Raw genomic sequence first — 13,555 nt, 5'->3', positions numbered from 1 at the left:
AAAAAAAAAGATAGTTGCAAAAGTATAGAACTATTTTTTATCTATAAAAAATAATATTGATTATAAAATACCTACAGTATAAATAAATATTTAGACTATATAATAGATTTTGCTCGGAAGAGGCTTAAATTTAAATGTTTTTACAATCGTAATTGGAGGTCACTTGTAGCCAATGTCTAGTAAATAAAATCAGCTACAAACTGAAAAATATTGCAGAGATATAGCATTAAGAAGAAAGAAATTTACAGTTGAGTCTGCTTGACTATTCATTTTTTAGTATAAGGACAACAATGCGGTATTTTTCCTAAAATTAATATTCTGGAAAATACTTAAATATACTGAATACTAATACATTCAAAATATACCATATTTTAGTATAAGGACAGCAATGCGGTATTTTTTTTGCTTAAAATATACCAAATTAATATTCTGAAAAATACTTAAATATACTGAATACTAATACATTCAAAATATACCGTATTTTAGTATAAGGAAAACAATACGGTATTTTTTTGCTTAAAATATACCAAATTAATATTCTGGAAAATACTTAAATACACTGAATACTAATGCATTAAAAATATACCATATTTTGTACTATGTGTATGCAAGATTGTACGAGTATGGCAAATTTTCGAAATTTAAATGTATATTGAACTATAGTTCAGATCGGCATTAAATAATTGATGTTAAAAGAATATATAAATAGAGATACCATATAATGTAATAATTTTCTGAAAAGTTCAAAATTTAAATTTATTTTTAAAAGGATACGAAATATATATAATAAGTCTCGAATATATTAAATTATTATTGAACATCATTTCTGCCAGTTTTTGTTTAGATCGACATTAAATATTGAATAATGTAATAATTTTGTGAAAAGTTCGAAATTGAAATGTCTTTTTAAACAAATAACAAGTTTATTGAACCCTTTCTTGACCTTCAATATTATAATTTCGAATATTTTTGCTTGTAGCCTTTTTTCCAAGAACTAAAGACAGCTCTGGCCAATTCAGACTCTGCTGCTCCAGTGTTGCAAACTGTTGCCAAAAACGCTGACTGTTGCCGGCTGCCTGGCTGCCTGGCTGGCTTGCCTGAGGGGAAGCAAACTCTCTGGTCTTGGCATATTTGATTTTGTAATTTGCATTTGATAAGCAAGCCAACGAGAGAGAGAGAGAGAGAGAGGGAGAGGGAGCGAGAGAGCTGCCGAGGCGACATAGCTCAACTCGATTTGGCTTTGTCCTTGGCAGCCTTTTGTTTTGTTTTAATTCCATTGAGCTGTGCTATCTATATTATCCATCTTCCCATCTCCCATCTCATCTCGCTCGCTCTCTCTCTCTCTCGTTCTCTCTAATCGCTCCTCTATCCTTCTAGCTATGCTGCTGTTTGTTTGTCTACAATTTTATTAGGTATTTGTATTTCTATACTCATTCACATTATTGTCGTTGTTGTTGTTGTTGTTGTTACTGTTTGTTGTAGTTGTTGTATCTCTGTAACTTTTCCTCGGGCCATTGCCAACTTACATTAGCACATTCTCTAGCTTTGTGTATGCGTGAGCGTGTGTGTATGTATGTGTGTGTGTGGGCGTTGTGCTGTTAAAGTTTCCTTTTGGAATATATTTTGTACAGAGAGAGAGAGAGAGAGAGAGAGCTTTTCAACTGGCAGAAATTAAAAATACCCAAGGGCACTCTTTGACAATTGTATGCATATTATGGTTGTTATTCCCTTGGGCACATTCCGACATTCGGTTTATTCCCCCATCATCGAAACTCTCAATTCCCTCTAGGTTCCCAAGCATCATGAAAATGAAAACAACAATTTACTTTATTTTTCATTCATACACATTCAATTGTATATTTGACTTGTTTATTGTATATAATCTATGCTTAATAAATAATACTCATATACTTTTATAATATTCAAAATTGTTTTGTTCTTTTCATTCTTTTTTTTTTTTTGAGGGAGGGCAGAGCTTGATGTGAGTGTGTGGTTGTGTGTGTGTGTGTGTGTGACCTTGATGGATGTGTTACAAATGCAAGATAAGAAAATGTGCCTGAATCATAAACTTTAGGCAAAATTCAATTAAAAATAGTTTTGGCACAATATAATTTTCAAGACTTTGCTGGAAATAAAACGAAACATAATATTATTTATTGTTATGCACATTTTCGGGAATACTGTAAACAAAAGTATATCAAATAAGTTTACTTTTTAAAGAGATTCGCTTTTTTTAATTCGATTCCAATATTATGGGAATGATTGTTGGAGTGACTGAATGATGACGATAGTTTTATGCGTAGTTATATATTTATTGGATCATAAGACGGTCTGATTCGGTGATCAGACTATCAGATCGTAACTAACAATGATAAACTTATGAGCAGCAAAACTAACATCGAAATAACTTTCATGTTAAACTCTAGTTAATAACATTATCTGTTATATAGTATTTCTTAATGAGTAGTTTCTCTTAAGTGGACAATATAAGATTTAAAACAAAAGAAAGAAGACATAACGGCATACAAAAAAATAAAAGTGAAATAATAATTCTACAAATAATATTGCTTTGAAAGAGGATGCATCAAATGTAAAGTGAAATCAATTAGTAATAAGAATAATAATTACTAAAATACTATTACTATACATTTTAAACAGAAACAGCTATCACAATTCTGTCATCAAAATCAAACTATCATCTTTATCTGGCAAGAAACAACATATTTATGTATATATGTAAAATCTATATATATATATATATATATATATTTGTTTTTTTGTAATAATTATAAAATTGGAAAAACAAGAGTGTTCAATCGTTGCAATTGACTTAAAATTTGTTCATTTTGTTTTTTGTTATAATTATTTGCTCACGTTTTTTTTTGTTTTACGTTTTGTAAATCGTTAACTGTTTTTTTGTTGTTGTTGTTGTTGTTGTCTGTATTCTATTGCTCATTTAACTAACTGGCGGGTGTTTTTAATTAGGTAAATATGCGTTTCGAACAGGGGATTGTTGATAATAAGTACAGTACAATCATGAACAATTAAGAGTACAGTTTGAATATCGTGTTTACATTCACGCTTTATGATAAATGTATGTGTGTGTTTGTGTGTGTGTGTAAGCTTTGAGCTAGGACATGAATTAGAGCTAGTTAAGTTATTGGTTAAACTGCAGTGCCAAAAGAACATCATCATACATCAAATATAAATGATAAATAACCGTATATGTATCTGTGCGATAGAATATGTACGTCTAGTTCAACATACATTTATATATAGTATGCTATATATAGAGTGGATATATGCATGTGTAATATATATGTATGTATATAGAGCATATAATAAGCATACGTGTATTTTGAGTTCAACATAATTAAATAATATGTTTATATACTTTCACGTTGCACATCAAATAATCTCTACTGCATAATTTCCTTCGTTCTCTGTCTGCTCTAAAGTAATTTGTAAAGTATTTAACTCAATTAAAAACTAGTTTTTTTTTCTTTTTTGAGATTCAAATCGAATTAGAATCTATGTTGAAGAGTTGACGGACGCGAACATGTCGAAGCAAGTATAGATTGTGTCCTACAGAATGCATGACATTATACAAATCTATTGACTAACCATTTTACCACTTACTGACTACCACATCTAATGAATCAACTTATCCTACTCTCGCTATCTCGCTCGAATTCGTGTTTGCTCGCTCATTCTTTCGCTCTATCTTTGGATTGGATGCGTGCTTTATGATAATGAAGGTGAAAGTGGAGGGTATTAAGTTCGATATATAGTATATCGTATAGTATATATGTATATATATATACGGTAAATATGTATGTATGTATATTGCGCTATCAACCGCTACTGCTGCTCTACGTGCTACGACCGATTTGCAACCAGGCGAGCAACAACTGCAAAGCCGGCTGTAGCAGCACTAGTTTTCAGATATCGGTATTGATATTGATGCGGGTCAGAAACTCGCCTTGCGAATCGGCCACAGCGCGTATTATCTCCAGCAACAGTTCACGCGACAATCCGGCTATCTTTGGCAACCGGGCGACCTTTGCAAAATCTTTCACAATTAACTTCAATGCATACTCCTTGATGTCATAGATTTTCGTTATATCGGACGCTTCCAGCGTTTGCAATACATTCTCAAACGTTATGTTATGCTCCAGCGAGTATTTGCAAAATGCGTGCAAGCGATTGTTCGATAGGCCATAAAAGCACGGTGCCTGGAACAGATATAATGCATCCTGTGGCGGCATCTTAGTCTCTCTCCATAATAAATATAGCGTAGCAGCGAGTGAAAGGCCTCCAGTGAAGGTGAAATTTCGCCAATTTGTATCTGTTCAACGAGTTAAGCGAGTCGTTAATAGTGTCATAATAATGAAAATGAAAAAATAACAAAAAAAAGGTAGAAAGCTAGAAAGAAGAAAGCTACAGCCGAGTGTGCTCGACTGTGAGATACCCGCTACCCATTTTAAATAGAAGCAATTTGCAAGCAAGAATTAATATAACGCAAAATATTAAAAATATAACAATAGCTATATTTGGTATAATAATATAGTACTGTATTCAAAATATATCATATGTAAAATGCAAAATATAACGGATTGTCAACCAAAGCTACTCAGACCCGTAGCAAGTAGTCGTTTTTGCCTATACAAAAGTATTTTTTTCAATAACTTCTAGAATTTGTATCTGATTTCAACCAAATTTTTAAAAATCGGCTAATATTGTATGTAACAAAAATCGGCTCAAGCCTTTTTTTTATCGATTTTCGGGGGCGGAAGTGGGCGTGGCTTGATCTGCGTGCAAACATTTCAAAGGCTGTCAAAAAAAAATTTAGCTCTATCTCCTATAGTCTCTGAGGTCTAGGTGTTGATACGCACGGACGGACAGACGAACATTGCTTTATCGTCTTGGCTGTTGACGCTAATCAAGAATTTTTATACTTTACAGGGTCGGAGATGCCTCCTTCTGCTTGTTACAGGCCCTTCTACCCTATAGGTAGCGGGTATAATGAAATACTTTAATGGAAATATTGCTTAAATGCAGTTCCTTGCATTATTCATTCAATATTCATATAATCTGCTGTAAGTAGAAAATGTTAAACTAGTCTGTACTCTTTTTCTTCTCTTATTTAAGCAAGTTCAATTGTGTTATATATATTTTACAAAATCGCTTAAATGCAGTAAAACTTTAACATAATCTAATAAATGTATTTCAACTGGTCGAAAAGACAAAGTTTTTGAGATAACTTTATGTGTTGACTTTGTGAATATGAAAGTGTTATTAGAACAAACATTATCATTTGTTAGTAAGGTAGTTTTTGATAAGTCCCAAAAATATTATTTAAAGGTTGTAACAGATTGTTTAATTAAATTAGCATACTTACATTAACGGTATTATCCGGTGGCATGAACGAACGAAACATGCCCTGGAAATAGGTACAACGTGCTGATAACACAGATTTGTGGGCCAGTATCACATGATCCTCCAGTATGAGGCTTATATCGCAAAAGTCCTTGCCCGTTGACTCCAGAAACGTGGCCAAATCGAACTCCAAAGTGGTGCCTACAAATACATGCAATATATAGTATGCAATATATAAAATATTGTATTTTTTGTGCTGTACCGATGTTGGACTCGAAACTGGTTTCCATCACCAGCTTGCTGGGATGCAAACGTTTGCGTATGATCTCGACGAGCAGCGGCTTGTCAAGATCGCTGAACTCACTGGACATGACAACCTCGGTGAAATTCTCCTCCTTAATGATGAACTGCATGCAATGATCCTTGATGATCTTAATGCTAAAGACAAATATCATTAGTTATTAAATACCAAATAAAAGGCAAACAACACTCACTTGCTTTTGTCCGCATTGTAGAGCGCCTCGAGCACATTCACCTTGTTGATCTTATACTCGAGATACTGAATGCAACCCTGGGCCAAACGTGGCATTGTGAACAATCCAGCCAGCTGATAGATGTCCGTGATCAATATGATAATGTTCTTGCTATACGAATCCTTCAAGTCAATCCGATCCGTATAGATGTAATTCAGTATGATCTCGAATGCCTCCGGCGATGCCTTCGACAAACGCACCTCCAGCATCGGGACACGATCGCCACCGACGCCCGTATTCAATGCCTGGGCATCCACCTGACCAACGCCATAGACCTTCTCCATTTGCTGTTGCCGTGCCTCGCGAGCCGACAAGATCTTGTTGCGCAAATACTTGGAACGCGCCGCCACAAATGCAATGTGCGCCTGGATGCGTATCTCCTCGACGCCAACGATAAACTGTATGTCGCAGAACTGTTTCTCCTGAAAGAACTTGCCAAAGTCATCGCGCAGCGTGCACTTCGGGTAGCTGGAGAACTGAAAGCGATACGTGTCGCCACGTCGCACACTGTTGTCCACGGTGCCGCCAAAGATGTACATCGCATCGCTGATCACAGCCGACGCATGAAACACCCGGCCCGAGGGCACATCCGAGTTCTGCTCCGGCTGGATGATGGACCACACTTGCGAGTCCAAATCGTAGCAATGCAAATCGTTGGGCAACGTTGAATCCGCCGAGCCGCCAAACACATACAAAAAGCGATCATGATGCACCATCGTGTGGCCATAGCGACGTGATGGTGGCGCCGATGTGGCGCCACGCAGCACCGGCTCATTGGAAATGCGACGCCAGGTGCGTGTCTTGAAATGGAACTCGAACAGCGAGTTGGTGATCTGCAAGCCACTTTGGCCCGAAAACACATACATGGCATCGCGGGCAACGGCCACCGGGAAATTGCAACAGGTCGGCGGACGTGTGCCCTTCTGCTCCACCTCCTCCCATTGATGATTCTCGCCGGTTAAATTCAATGTCCACATATCGTTGAGTCGTGCATTGCCATCGTAGCCCGCATAAATCCACATTTTGTTGTCGTACACAGCGGCGCCATGTGCGGATCGTGGCACCGGTTGCCTAACCAAACAAATCAGTTGTTTATCATTAAAAATAAGCTAAAGATGTTCTGTGTTCTTACCTGCCCGAGAATTTCCACTCCACCCACATGGCGCTGAAGAACTTGTACTCGAACAAATCATTCTTGTTGGTCAAATTCGAGTTGGAGTGTATGTCGCCGGTGTAGCCGCCAAAGATGAACATCGAGCTGCCCGAGACGACAGCCGAGTGATGATAACGTGGCGCCGGCGGTGTTCCTGTGGCACAAGCCCGTCCCCATGACTTGTCCTTCACCCCGAAGCGTATTAGATCGTTTAGCATGTTCTTGCCATTGTCGCCGCCAAAGACAAACATCGCATCCTTGTAGGCGACCACCGTGTGCTTGCTCCGTCTAAGGAAGAGATGAGAGCAGGTTTTTTGAGTACAGTGAACTTTGAAAGGAGAGAACATTACAGTTTTTCTGCAGTGGTTAGTTCTGAAAGTTGTTGCATTAGAAATAAAGATTAGGTAAAGCCATAGAAGAGTTCAGCAGGGAAAGACCTGAGAAGGGACCAACATCTGCTTTAAAAGAGAGAGAGATAAACGATGCACTAATCTATTCATAAATCATAATATAGAAAATCTTTCAGTTACATAATTCTAAAATAAAAACATTCAAGATCTTGTTTAAAAATTATTTTGTATGATTTTTTTTAAATATATTTCAATATTGTTAGAACTGAAAAGCAAATTTACTTTTAAATCAAGATAAATGCATCAGCTAAGACTTTTCATTATTATAATTGACTATGTTATATTATATAAATGCATTGCGAATCTTGTGTGGACATAATGGAAATACCAGGAATGTTCAAATAATTTACAATACTTGAATTTTCGAAAATATAGATTTCAAATGAAATTGAAAAGAATATATAAATGTAAGTTGTTGAATAAAATCGACAGATTAGATTATATGTATATAGATTGCATTGGGAATAGTGTTAGTATTAAATGAAAATCAGTCGCAATTCGTTTATCGAGCGTGCACTGTAGTGAATTTTCGGTTTGCTTGATAGATAGATAAATAAAAAACAAAGAAAATGTATAAATGTAAGTTGCTGAGTAGATACAACAAAAATAAAGTTAAGAACAATTGAAAATCAGCCGAAATTCTTTTATCGAGCGTGCACTGTACTGACTTTTCCATTGTCTCAGAAGCTACTTACTTGGCACCGACGAATTCAGCACACTCCAGCATGCGCGTCCACTGATGCGTCGATGTGTACGAATTGAAGTCAACATTGAGAGCATTGCAACTGTAGCTGCCAGGGGAACCCGCCTTGCCATTGACGCTGCTGCAGCTGCCATTGCTGCTGGTATCGTAGGCGAGGCTGCCGCTGCCTCCGTTCGAGGCACTGCCGCAGGGAATGATCGCCGAAGCCGAGGTGTTGCTACTGCTGCTGCTGCCAGCTGCTCCACTTGCGGCTCCCGAGGCCGAAGAACCGGCTGCGGAGCCTCCAGAGCCGGAATTGGAGCTGGTGCCTGCGACGGCGGCAGCAGCGGCGGCGGCTGCAATGCCGCGTGTGCTGCGCATGGAACTCGAGGTGGACATTCTCAGATTGTTGCGTATATGCTGGGCGTCCAAACAGCCCACCGATGAGGCACTCTTGCGCGGCTTAATCCGTTTGCCCGACTTGCTGTCACAATGCACCAACACAGCCTCGCCAGCACTCGACGACAACTGTTGTTGTTGTTGTTGCTGCTGTTGCTGTTGAGAACTGCTTGCTACGCAGGCGGGACAATAAACAGTTGCTGGTGTGCTGCCACCACCACTGACACTTGAGCGACTGCTGCTCGCACTACCGGGAACACTGCTGCTGCCTCCCACTTGGACTTGGCCACAGACAGTGCTTAGGCCACTGGATATCGAATTGGATCCCTGGCCGCAACTGTTACGGCTGAGTGCGCCACTTCCACTTGCACTTGCGCTGCTGCCTCCACCGCCTCCCCCGCTTCCACTTGCACTGCCACTGCCGCTGGCAACGCCGCCGCCAACGCCTCCGCTTCGCAGATCTTCCGCAGAACCATTCGTGTCCGCGCCAAGTATCGATTTTAGCATTAAAGCATTACAGGTGTAGAATCTCCTTCGTTGGCTTATCTTGATAGAATTTACGTTGCAGGACTTTTGCTGCCCTGCGCCTGCTCTGCTTTTATTTATTTTTATTTATTTTTATTTATTATATTTCTCTACTATGTTTGTTAATGCTCTCTCTCTCTTTCTCTATGTATGTGTTATTTTCTTTCGAGCTGTGTTCTTTGATTCGTTCAGAACAAATTTAACTCCAAAGGTCACTCAAATGGAACTGTTTGAACCAAACTAGTTCGGCGAGCATTAACCTAACGAAGCTTTGTTCATTTGCCGTCAAAATTAAGACAATTGCTGTTACTATTTTTTTTAAATGAATCATTTTACAAGCTTAAATACAATATTATTTATTACATTTAAATTTAAATAAAATTCTAATAAATAAACATGGCATATATTATTCGATAACAAAATTTCGCCCTTTTTTTATCGAACACTTAAGTGAACAGAAATTCAAAATCTCTTTAAAAATACCCAAATATTTTTAGGGAAAAAAACAAGTAAAATAATAACAATATTTTGAACAATTTCACAATGTAAAATATTACGAATCTCCAAGTTGTTAGCAATTGGCTGGCTTACCATTTCAAGCGATATTTTAACTATGGATTTATCGATAGCAATTCATTCAGGGTTGATATTTCTTTTTGTTATTTACAATCTACACCAAATATGGAGCAAGCAGTGAGCTAAGCAGAAATAAACAATTTCTTTATTTGTTAATAATATTTGTGTTATTTATATTCTTGGATGGATTTAGGGAGGCTCGTCGAGCACAGCACATAACAGTATTGGCCGGAATTCTCCAACAGAACATTCCAATGCCAACTCCGAGGACCACAGACGCATCTGGGTAGGCAATCTTGATGCACGGATTACCGAGTAAGTTGTGAACTGTGTACAATTGTTTGTTTTAATTTAAGTCATTGGGCAATTGTGCTAATATGTATACATACTTTTCCCCATTTGACAACTATCGGTTTCAACTTCTCAAACTAATGCAAAAATGCGGCGCCATTGAAAAGTTTGACATGCTCTTTCACAAGGGCGGACCAATGGTCGGCCAGTCAAGAGGATACGCGTTTGTAACATTCGCCCAGAACGAGGGCGCCACTAATGCACTCTGGAAGCTGGACGGTACCAATGTTGGCAGTCGCTCCATAGCTGTGCGTCTCGCCAAGAATATCAAATATGTAAGTGTGTTTGAATTTTACATTTGTATCTATGTATGATTGTATGTGTAGTCTGCAGTGCGATGTTTACCGATAACTACGGGGTTGGTTAACACCAGATACGGAAAGTATAGTGGGGAATCAAATACTCAGTGTATGGCAGAGATAATTTGAAAATCTCATTCTATTTAGAAATTTTTATTGTATATTATCGATTCATATTTATATATATTTATTGAAATTTGGGAAAAATGTATAGAGTATAATAATATAGCCAAAGCAACCAATTCTTCACGCTATGTATATATCGTTTTGTTAGCCTTCATACATACTCTTTTACTATAAAATAACGATTGTGTTGAGCACTCGCTTATTCCAAGAGCAGTCAACACCTGTGCTTCACTGACACCTCTTAGGGTCTAGTCGAATGGATAGTTAGTGACTAGTGTAATGGAGCCTTTTAAAATTCATCAATGTTTACGTGACAGTTGTATCTCATAAATGTGTCTTTTCTTTCTTTAGGACGATTTGCAAAAGCCAAAGCCTCGCATCGAGATACCAGCACTGGGAACTGGCAGGCGAGAAGAGAAGATAAGTAAAACGGAAGCGATTCGCGCAATAGAAGCCAAACTCAAGACGCTTGAGCGACAAGCCGACGATAATCTTGAGCTGAACACGACTGGGCGCGAGCCAAATGTATCTTTTATTCAACGCTATCAATTCAATAAGGATCGCGATACGCTTCAACGTAGCGCCGGTCTACATGGAAAATATAGTAAAAGCAAATCATCTGCGCCATATCATCATCATCGACCACCGCATTCGAAACGCCACTGAATCAATGCAAACATAAAAACACAGCTACATATAACAATATGCCTACGTTTAATTTATCAATATATACGGACTCATTTAATAAATGCAACCATTTTTCACATTATTTCGGCGCAAAGATAAATTTGCCACGCTTCTCCTCCGGCAATGGAACTGTGCCTGGACATGGCACTTGACCAGGTATCTCGCAGATGCAGTGACGATCACAACCGTATCCAAAGTTAGCCGGATTGTCTTTACTTTCCGCCAGTCTTGCCTCCGCATCGAGTTGTTCACTGCGAAACAAAGTAAAGCAAATCAATATGTATATTTATCAATATGTTTTGTTGCATACTAACCGCGTCTTGCCTACCACTTTTACCAAGTGCTCAATGATTTCGTCCCGAGATCGACTGTCAATGTCGATGATAATATCGCGGCCGTCGTCGAAGTAACAGCGGACAAATGGCGACGGTGTTGTGTTCTTGATTGTGACTACTTGCACGTCTGGGTTCCTGAACTGTATTTGCGGTATGTTCCAGAACACAAAGTCCCTATTAACGAGGCAAGGCAGTAACGTTTGTTAGTAACGTGAGCAACGTTTTTGTTAGTTTACTCAAATAGAGTCAGTCCCCTCACCTAGCACCAGAGTGATGATTGCCGTATGTGTTGTAGTTAACACTGAATATGGCTACTTTATCTTTTAAAACTAGTTTGCCCATTTTCAAGTACTGCAGAGTACGGCGTATGGGTTCACGTCCTTTCATAAACGGCATTTTGTAGCTTTTTTTAATTCAACTCGCGCACGTTTCAAAACTTATACTTGTTATTTGGTCGACTTGTGTAACTTCAACACCTGCGCCTGTATATCGACATCAAAATTAAACAGATGTTAGATATCGATGGAAATTGTCATGGATGCACGACAATATATCGATGTTTTAGCAGTTTTTGATTAATCGTTTTTATTTTCATATTTTAAATTTTCATATATAACATTATTATTAATTCCATAATTTTAATTCACAACTATAAAATATATTATTTTTATTAATGCGATTTTGGTAAGATTCTAGCGTCTAAATATTAGTCTTAAGTGTGAAACAATCGATGAAATTCAAAACACATCGATGTTATTGAAAAATAGAAAATATCGTTTCAATTGAAGCTCTGCAAAATAAACTTCAACCAAAATATCATAATAAGCACACAAGTTATATTTTTGAATGCAATTGGAAACAACTAAGTCAATGCATTTCTAATAGCATTAAGCTGTTAATTATTATTGATAGCCATAGTGCCTCACCTCTCCACTCAGATGTGTTTCGCAACGTGCATTTTGCGGCTCTTTGAGGAATTCGTTAGTTAACAAAACCAAAACAAAAAATTGATTGAATAATGGAAATTACTCTTGCGCTGCTAAAGCCACACGTGCTGCGTAATAGCTACGCACTACAACAAATAAAAACACTAATAGGAAATAATTTCACTATTCTGGAATCCAAAGAAGTCTGTATTACCAAGGAATTGTCGGAACGTTTCTACGCTGAGCACAAAGGAAAATTCTTCTACCATCGGCTTAGTACCTTTATGAGAAGGTGCGCATATAATAAGATGTTTAAAATTTCAAATTTGTTCACCTTTCATCGATTACAGCGGTCCTTGCTACGCATTTATATTAGAATCGGAATCATGCATTGCCAAGTGGCGCCATCTAATGGGGCCTACGAAAGTATTTAAGGCTGTCTATAGCGAACCAAATTGCATACGAGCTCTCTACGGATTATCGGACACTCGAAACGCCTGCCATGGATCGGATAGTGAATCCTCTGCGTTGCGAGAGATTGCTATACTGTTTCCAGAGTTTAAAATCCGAAAGCCCGACAAGCATATTCAGTGACCAATCTACCTCGTGAAAATGAACTTCGAAATATGTTAATTGCAAAAGTCAAAATACAATTTTCAATTTATTGCGAGTGCCTTTGCTAAAACACAAAATGAAATGATACACCTAATGCTTAAAGATGTTGATCGCCATATCTGGATTGTCTCTTTGATAAGCATTGGTTTAAAGACGTGCTGTGACTTGCTTATTAACGGAACTTATCGAATTATTACACCCTCAAAGATAAATTTAAAATAGTTATTTGCTGCTCAGGACAACAATTTTGTACACATAAGTCTTAGAAGGAAGCTGGTTTTACTTTCTCATTGTGAAAACTTCAAGACGTCTGTTCGTTTTATATTTGAGATGCTCAATGTATGTATCATTCTACTCGAAAGTATTTTGGCAGATGAAAAACCTGTCCACCGTACGGAAATTTAAATCAATTTGGTGACATTTGTAGAGGTCGTATATATTTTTGTTATATGTGTTTTTTGGAAACAGTTCTCACTCGAGTAAATCGAAAATCGATGCGATTGCTGAAGTCCCGCTTATATAAATAAAGCATGTCTGGTTTATATATTTTTACTTTGTT

At 37.6% G+C, this 13,555-nt stretch overlaps 4 protein-coding genes across 5 annotated transcripts; 2 read left to right on the top strand and 2 right to left on the bottom strand.

The window, feature by feature from the left end:
- Positions 1–2,768: 2,768 nt before the first annotated feature.
- LOC132795790 (leucine-zipper-like transcriptional regulator 1 homolog) lies at positions 2,769–9,248 on the bottom strand. Its single transcript, XM_060806686.1, is given in 7 exon segments — positions 2,769–4,277; positions 4,280–4,348; positions 5,402–5,580; positions 5,642–5,817; positions 5,874–6,983; positions 7,045–7,353; positions 8,171–9,248. Coding segments are annotated over 7 exon segments (3,141 nt in total). The 5' UTR covers positions 9,064–9,248; the 3' UTR covers positions 2,769–3,872.
- Positions 9,249–9,680: 432 nt separating this feature from the next.
- LOC132795356 (probable RNA-binding protein 18) lies at positions 9,681–11,100 on the top strand. Of its 2 annotated transcripts, XM_060806025.1 has the most exons (4): positions 9,681–9,774; positions 9,851–9,974; positions 10,072–10,283; positions 10,785–11,100. In XM_060806025.1, the coding sequence occupies exons 1-4, from the start codon at positions 9,763–9,765 to the stop codon at positions 11,097–11,099; spliced, it is 663 nt and encodes a 220-aa protein (XP_060662008.1). In that variant the 5' UTR covers positions 9,681–9,762; the 3' UTR covers position 11,100. The 2 variants fall into 2 exon arrangements, with proteins under 2 accessions (XP_060662008.1, XP_060662009.1); XM_060806026.1 differs by lacking the exon at positions 9,681–9,774 and having other exon boundaries at positions 9,851–9,972; positions 10,116–10,283.
- A 46-nt stretch (positions 11,101–11,146) lies between these two features.
- On the bottom strand, positions 11,147–11,947 carry LOC132795357 (small ribosomal subunit protein mS25). The gene is made up of 3 exons (XM_060806027.1): positions 11,715–11,947; positions 11,435–11,629; positions 11,147–11,371 (listed from the first exon to the last, which is right to left on the bottom strand). Exons 1-3 carry the CDS (start codon positions 11,849–11,851, stop codon positions 11,200–11,202), a joined length of 504 nt encoding a protein of 167 aa, XP_060662010.1. The 5' UTR covers positions 11,852–11,947; the 3' UTR covers positions 11,147–11,199.
- Positions 11,948–12,202: 255 nt separating this feature from the next.
- On the top strand, positions 12,203–13,538 carry LOC132795355 (nucleoside diphosphate kinase 6). Its single transcript, XM_060806024.1, has 2 exons — positions 12,203–12,673; positions 12,732–13,538. The coding sequence occupies exons 1-2, from the start codon at positions 12,474–12,476 to the stop codon at positions 12,973–12,975; spliced, it is 444 nt and encodes a 147-aa protein (XP_060662007.1). The 5' UTR covers positions 12,203–12,473; the 3' UTR covers positions 12,976–13,538.
- The last annotated feature ends 17 nt before the right edge of the window (positions 13,539–13,555 follow it).

Source organism: Drosophila nasuta, chromosome X, assembly GCF_023558535.2.
Source record: "Drosophila nasuta strain 15112-1781.00 chromosome X, ASM2355853v1, whole genome shotgun sequence".
NCBI lineage: Eukaryota > Metazoa > Arthropoda > Insecta > Diptera > Drosophilidae > Drosophila > Drosophila nasuta.
Note: the sequence above shows the minus strand (reverse complement) of the source record. Positions and strands in the feature narration are given on the sequence as shown.

Excerpts from the sequence above, each read along its gene's own strand:
- LOC132795357 (XM_060806027.1), bottom strand. The coding sequence starts at position 11,851 with ATGCCGTTTATGAAAGGACGTGAACCCATACGCCGTACTCTGCAGTAC. Across the intron at positions 11,630-11,714 it reads AATCATCACTCTGGTGCTAG|GGACTTTGTGTTCTGGAACA; the intron begins GTGAGGGGACTG and ends CCTCGTTAATAG. Across the intron at positions 11,372-11,434 it reads AAAGTGGTAGGCAAGACGCG|TGAACAACTCGATGCGGAGG; the intron begins GTTAGTATGCAA and ends TTTGTTTCGCAG.
- LOC132795356 (XM_060806025.1), top strand. Across the intron at positions 9,975-10,071 it reads TGATGCACGGATTACCGAGT|TTCAACTTCTCAAACTAATG; the intron begins AAGTTGTGAACT and ends ACAACTATCGGT. Across the intron at positions 10,284-10,784 it reads TCGCCAAGAATATCAAATAT|GACGATTTGCAAAAGCCAAA; the intron begins GTAAGTGTGTTT and ends TTCTTTCTTTAG.
- LOC132795355 (XM_060806024.1), top strand. The coding sequence starts at position 12,474 with ATGGAAATTACTCTTGCGCTGCTAAAGCCACACGTGCTGCGTAATAGC. Across the intron at positions 12,674-12,731 it reads CTTAGTACCTTTATGAGAAG|CGGTCCTTGCTACGCATTTA; the intron begins GTGCGCATATAA and ends CATCGATTACAG.